Source organism: Arachis ipaensis, chromosome B08, assembly GCF_000816755.2.
Source record: "Arachis ipaensis cultivar K30076 chromosome B08, Araip1.1, whole genome shotgun sequence".
Lineage (NCBI taxonomy): Eukaryota > Viridiplantae > Streptophyta > Magnoliopsida > Fabales > Fabaceae > Arachis > Arachis ipaensis.
This window is the reverse complement of record NC_029792.2, coordinates 124181635-124188525: the sequence shown is the minus strand read 5'-3', so window position 1 is coordinate 124188525 and position 6891 is coordinate 124181635. Positions and strand designations below refer to the sequence as shown.

Here is a 6891-nt window from a genome sequence, read left to right as displayed (position 1 = left end):
ATACAAATAAAATACTAATACATGGCATGATAAATTTATGACCAAAACTAATTCCACCAAAGAACTCCCCATAATATATATGACATTGTTTACAGCACTGTATGATGAAGAAGTATCTCACGTTCTTTTAATGTATGGAATTATGCAGGGTATACTCATATAGCTGAGAATTTAAGAGTTTCATTTAGCATATTATTCAATATGCCATGCACATAAGTCTTGCCTGGCACACAAATTGTTTCTGCACTCACATATTCTTTTAATGAATGATTTGCTATTTGTTATATTTTTATTCTGTAATTTGGTGTTCTGGTCTGATAATCACTTAGTACACAATTATTAGTATAATTTTATAATGATATATATATATAATGAAGGGAAGAAGAGAATTGGTATAAATTACACACTAAAAATTACATTTTTTGAGTATGTATAGATTGATGATCATATTAGTTAAATAATAGATTCATGGACCAAACTAAATAATATTCATGCATGACGAAAATTTATATATTTGGATATATAGTATTTATCTATCAATTAATATGGATATATTTTAAATAGAGTTTTAAGTGTCTTTCTTTTTACATGAAAAATAAAGTATAAGAAGTTAATGTTGTGTTAGGGGTCGGTATATTTTATAATTTATAGTTATTAATTAGTCATCATTAATATTTTTAATAATGTGAGATTATATCTAATAGTGTAAGATTATACACTCTTTTCTTGATAGTTGAATGTTGTCTAAATTTTAATAAAGGTGTTGGCCATAAAACTTTCCCTTTATTTTATTTTGGCCAATCTTTTCCTTTTTTTTAAAAAAATAATTTTTTTCTTCCTTATTTCTATATATGAATGTGGTACATGAAGATGAGATAAATCAGAATAAAAAATAAATGAGAGAAAAAGAAAATGCAAAACATTGATAGGAATTGTATATTAAAAATTGTTTCTTACTGGATGAATTCTTTTATTACATACAAATGATTTTTAAGGAGATTTATAGTGGTAAATAAATCATCCGGGTCATTGTATGTTTTTAGGGTGTGTATGGTTGGAGAATTTATAGAACATTCTCAGAAATTTTAAGAAGGGAATATGAAAATCCTATGTGTGGTTCAAAGTTAAAAAAAAAACATTCCAAGATAAAAAAATAATAATATTTAATTAGTTTTATATTTAATTTTTAGTCATTAATATTTTAATTTGAATGAGTAAGGATAATTTTGACATATTACATAATATGATCAAGAAATTTAAACTCAACCAAACAAAAATTTATTCATTCTTAGGATTATCACATAACATTCCAAAATATTAAATTTTATAACCAAACATAGGTATCTTATATTCCAAGTAATCTTATTCCTAGGCATTATATTCCTAAGAATGACATTTCTAGTAATAAAATTTAATCTTTGAACCACAAACACCCTTAAGATCTTTGAACACATATTTTATATTAAATATATTTAAGTATAAATCATATATTAAAGCAATTTCTTTTGGAAGCCATGACTCGACCGTGTGATCTTTTTTTATAAGATTTGATACTACTATAGTTTGGGTAAAGGTTGTATGTTATGGAAATTAAATTATATTACAGTCTCAACAATCATAATGCTTTGTTAGAGCTTGATTCTGTGACTTTTGACTCATAACAGAAACCTGTGTAAGATTAGAAAAGGACTGCTTGAATAATCCCATCTAAATGTGTTTCTAACTTATATATGATTTGAAGTTAACTTAATTACTTTTGGTATGAGGTATATTGGTGTAAAGCTGAAAGCAGAAGAAGGAAAAATAAATGAATGATGTTTTTATATGTAGAATATTCAATTCATCATCATGCATAAGTTTGTGCTTCAAACTGCAAATGCTTCCAGTTTTAATTTAGGGACCATATATGGTTAATGACTTTTTGTATTTTTTTATTTTGAAGAATTTTTTTTTGTTGAAAAACTCTTTTTTTGTTTCTCTCACCTTTAGTAAACATAAGCTGGAAGAAAACTTGGGTTTAGAGTCTTTTTGATGATACTCGGTAAGCTATTCAGCCACTACAATGGTTTTATCGACATCCTTAACATTCCTTTTTTGTAGCTCTTGCTTTGCTCAAAGTTAGAGTCCATAAATGAAGAAGAACAATGTATACTCTGATGCTAAGTTAGGGATTTGAAGCGTGAGAGTAGTAAATTCCTTTATGTAGTCGCTAATCGTACTCTTGTGACTTTAACTCCTTCAATTTCTTCCTTGCTTCATAGACCACATTTTTAGGGAAGAATTGTCTTTTCAACTCCCTTTTGAAATCTTCCCATGTGGCTATGTTGCAAATACCTTTTTTATATCTATGCATTTTTTTCTCCACAAAAAAGTAGCATTATCAGAAAGGTAGAGAGTGGCAGTGCGTGCCTTTATTACTTCTTCGATCACTCCTTGGTTTTTGAAGTACCTCTCCATTTGTCATAGGAAGTTCTCCACCTCTCGAACGTCCCTCATGCCTTTGAGCTCCTTTGCCTTTGGGAGATCAATCTTTGTCGTCTCCCTTATAGATGATTGGTCGAAATTTTGTCTCCTCGAACTAAATTCGAACTTCCTTGAATAGCTTCAAGGATTTATCAAACTTCTCTTCGATTTGGAGTATGCTTTCTTTGAAAACATCTAGTTCTTTCAATACATGAGTCTTGAGGGTCTCCTTGTCGTGTTCTATCCTTTGGAAGCGCTCATCCATAGAGGATAGAACATTCTCTAACATCGAAACTTTCTCTTCTAAGAAGAAGTTAGAGTTTTTACCTCTAGACTCACTTAAAGAGCGCACCTTCTTGCTTTCCCATTGAGAATGAATAGTATCCCTTCCCCTTTGAGACTCAACATGCTTCATGGTTACACTAAAAGCCATACCCACAAATTAAACCACTTGTACTTCCTCTCAAACCTTGCTCTGATGTCAAATCCTCACGGCCTTAGACACACTCTAACACTACTGTACCGACACTCAGACTTACTCAACCTCTTGAGCTAAGACCAAGTCAGCTTAACCCTCAATATTTAGCAAGAAAGCTAAAAACACAAGAGAATACAAGAGATAGAAAGTTTTGATGGAAAGAATACTTTATTACTCAAGTACTTTGTTACAAATGACTCATTCACTCAAACTCTAACTCTCACTCCTATTTATAGCTATCCACCTCCTCAATGGATAGTTATAATTAAATCTAATCAACGATCTAGATTGATTATCCAGAACCTTCACTGCAAATATTCATCCTAGCAAATTTCTCTAAATACTTTTAGATTATTCCATACTACTCTTCATACTTCTATATATATCTACATTTTTCTAGAATACTCTATGACCTTTCAGGATCTTCTAGAATCTTTTAGGGTATTTCGAAACCTTCTAGGATATCTTAGAACGTTCTGGAATCATTTAAACCATTCTCAAACACTCCAAAAAACTATACAAATACCGTTAAGTTTAAACTTTTAAAATTTACCGTGACAAGACTCGTACACTCCACTTCAGAATAGAAATTCCAAAATATAAAAAGGACAAAAATCGAAACAAATGAATAGCTATGATAGAATATGGAGACCAATAAAAGAAAAAAAAAAAACAAAACATAATCACCATCATCAAACACACATCACAGGTATTGAAAACATTAAATACAAATATGTGATATAGAGAAAATGACAGATTAACAAAACAGAAAACAACTAAACAAAATAATGAAAACAAAAACTCACACGACAAAATAAGTTCAAAAACCATGGCACATACCAAGAGATGCGGCATAGGAAGGCGAAAAAGACGAGACATAACAAAAGAGGGGCCATTGGACAGGCCAGAAAAAGAGGAACCGTTCAACCACGACATGCAACCATAGAGAACCAGAAAGACGCAAAAACTAATTTGGGATTTGAGAGGCAAAATAGAAGAAATCAAGAATAGATACAGAGGGTGATTTGTGAATTTCATTTATATTTATTTACATCAAACAAACCATTAAATCAATTGAAAATAACAATGGTCAATAACACATGTATTGACTGGGAATATGTTAAATAAAATAAAAGTAACACTGTTCAGTAACACATGTATTAACAAACTAGATCTGCTTTGATATGTTGAATAAAAGCAGAAAAATTGAAAACATCAATTTTTAGCAAAATGTGCATTGAAAATATGGATAGAATAAAATAAAAAAAATTGATAATATTAGGGAATAAAAGGTTTGAAAAACTCAAGAATAAAGGAGGGGATGTCACATCAGCAATCAAACCATCGAGTTTTAAGATTTAACTTATGATTATGATGATTATGATTTAATTTGAATTACCATCTCACTCCACATAGAAAACTAGGAATGAAAACATAAATTAAAAGACAGGTTGAATCAAACTATAAAAGAGACATTGAAAACATCTTTTTATCCTTAAACTTCCATATATTTATAGTCCAAGCTTTAATGAAATCAAATGCAATCTTATCTTTTTTTTATTATTTTTATACAGTAACCCAGAATTTAACAATAATATAAGCACCTACAATTTGAAATTGAGTATTTGAACATATTATGATCCGCGTTCACCTCTATATAATGAGTATTGTTACACCTTGGTACCGGATTCGAATCAATAGCCTCTCTACAATGCTTCAAAACCTCATGATACTTTTACACTTTGAAGATTCCATTTCTTACATGTCGTTGTTTTTCATGAATGAATAGTCATTAATTATTTTAACAAAAAGACCTTTCTCTAAATACTAAATAGCCTTGCTATAAATTTTTTTTATACATTACTTATAATGAGTTTAAAAAGAATGGGGTGGGATAATCACTATATTATATTGAAGAAGAAATTAGAAAGCTAAAAAAAGCTGATTGTTACATCAACAAAAAATATTCCTTCAAACTTTTTTTTAATTCAGCTTTTTTGTCTTAAACCGAGTATAATTTCTCACCAGTACATAAATTAAAGTGCAAAAAGAATTATTTGACAAGAACAGAAAGAAGAACAAACAAATTATCTTAAAGCAATAAATTGCAATTGAAAAATAAACATATATAGTACTGAGATAAATAAATTCAATAACATTAATAACAAAGTTGGTAGTACTAGAAAATTAAAGCTTCACAAAGCGAAGGCGCAAACAAGCTTTAAGAGTCAATAGGCTTGGGTTTGGGTTTGATGAGGCGCAGCAGCATTTTGGAGGAGTTGCTTTGAAGACCATTTGGTGAAACTAAGCTTTCATGGTAGATACAAGCCATCCTAAACCCGATACATCGATAAAAAGAAGGATCGTCCCACATACCGAAGCCGTCAATCTTAGGAAATTCTATGCTCCTATCATTTAAGTTACACAAAAGTATGCGAGAAAATAGACAAAATGCCAAAAGAACATCACTTTCCGATATGTAAAGAGGTTGTAAACAACTATATGGATTTAAATAAGTGACTGGAATCACTGCCAATTTAGTCCAAGATCGAGCATCTCCATATTCCTTCATCTGCCACACAATCCACTCGTGTGTTCTTCTCCTATGCTCGTAACAAATAGAAAGACAGTTTCTCAAGACACATAAGTGAGTGCACAGCCTTGGAAAATAATTATCTAAATCTATTTACGTCTCTTTAGCCAAGTCAAAATAAAGAACCACGTGATTAACAATCCAATTAATAGTGCATAATCTGCTACTACCAAAAAATTCTCCTTCCCTATAAACATCACAACTAGGGTTGTCACTTGGGACACCCAATAGGGCTACTGGGATATCATCAATTTTTCTCCATGACGAAGTTGGCCCAAATGTATAAATTCTGGTACTAGACTCAAAACCAGATGGCCCTTGCTTCTTTAAAGCTGCATAAATTTTGTAACTGTCACTGAGATAATCGTAACCAAAGCCACGAAAGCGGGCTTTGCCGCTGATTTCAGGAGATTCGAATGTGAATCCGGTACAGGGGTTCCACAAGATGGCATGCATGTATTTGAAGGCATGTTCATCAACCAAGCATAACAATCCATTGCAAGAACCAACCATTTTGTAGTAGAAATGTTCCGTGAAGCAATCGACTTGAGTAGGCTCCGAAGGATTGTCCAAGATTGAGTGTACGGAGACAAGTCCGATACTGCCACATCTGACGTCATTTCTGTAGGCCCAAGTGCAATAAGCAATTCGTGGCGCAGACAAAGTTGGATCAAGTAAGCATGAACGACGAAAGTGGTTACAGGTGAAAGGAGGGGAGGAAATTAGGTTTCTCCATGAAGTGCACACGCTCCTTAAGGAAGCAAGCGTCCTTGCCGGAAGCCTCAGCAAGATTTCCATCATCATCTCTTCCGAAAGATCTGCCAGCTGCCGCGTTCTTGCCGCCTCCCTCTCCGCATCATTATGGTCAGTCGGCGGCATAGCTAGCTGCTGTTTCAATTTGATTTTACCTTCTCATTCTATTTATATTTAGGTTACATGTTTCAGTATCATGGTTAGCATCTCCATGGATCTTTGGCCCGGCTTCAATAATATAAGATAAAATTCATAAACGGCCCATCCAATAATCTAATCCAATCTAAACTAAATAATAATACATTGATCAAAATCACAAGTTTCTATACTCGTGCAATACACGAAAATAAGACCAAATCAAATATATCTATTGTCAAATTTTATAATACCCATATACTTAATACTTAATAGAAAATAAAAATATAATTAGACAAACATTAAAAGAGAACAAATTTATAGTAAGAATTGATTGAAAATTTTGGTTTGATTCTTGATTTAATTTTTAGAATCTTTTAATATTATAATTTTAAATAAATCAACTAATTTTATAAAATTTTTATTAAATTAGACAATTTTATAATTTAAATTTTATATTATAACTAAT

At 31.3% G+C, this 6891-nt stretch overlaps 1 protein-coding gene across 1 annotated transcript; it reads right to left on the bottom strand.

The window, feature by feature from the left end:
* Window positions 5163-6413, bottom strand: LOC107611667 (F-box/kelch-repeat protein At3g23880-like). The gene is made up of 2 exons (XM_016313569.1): window positions 5632-6413; window positions 5163-5544 (listed from the first exon to the last, which is right to left on the bottom strand). Exons 1-2 carry the CDS (start codon window positions 6411-6413, stop codon window positions 5163-5165), a joined length of 1164 nt encoding a protein of 387 aa, XP_016169055.1.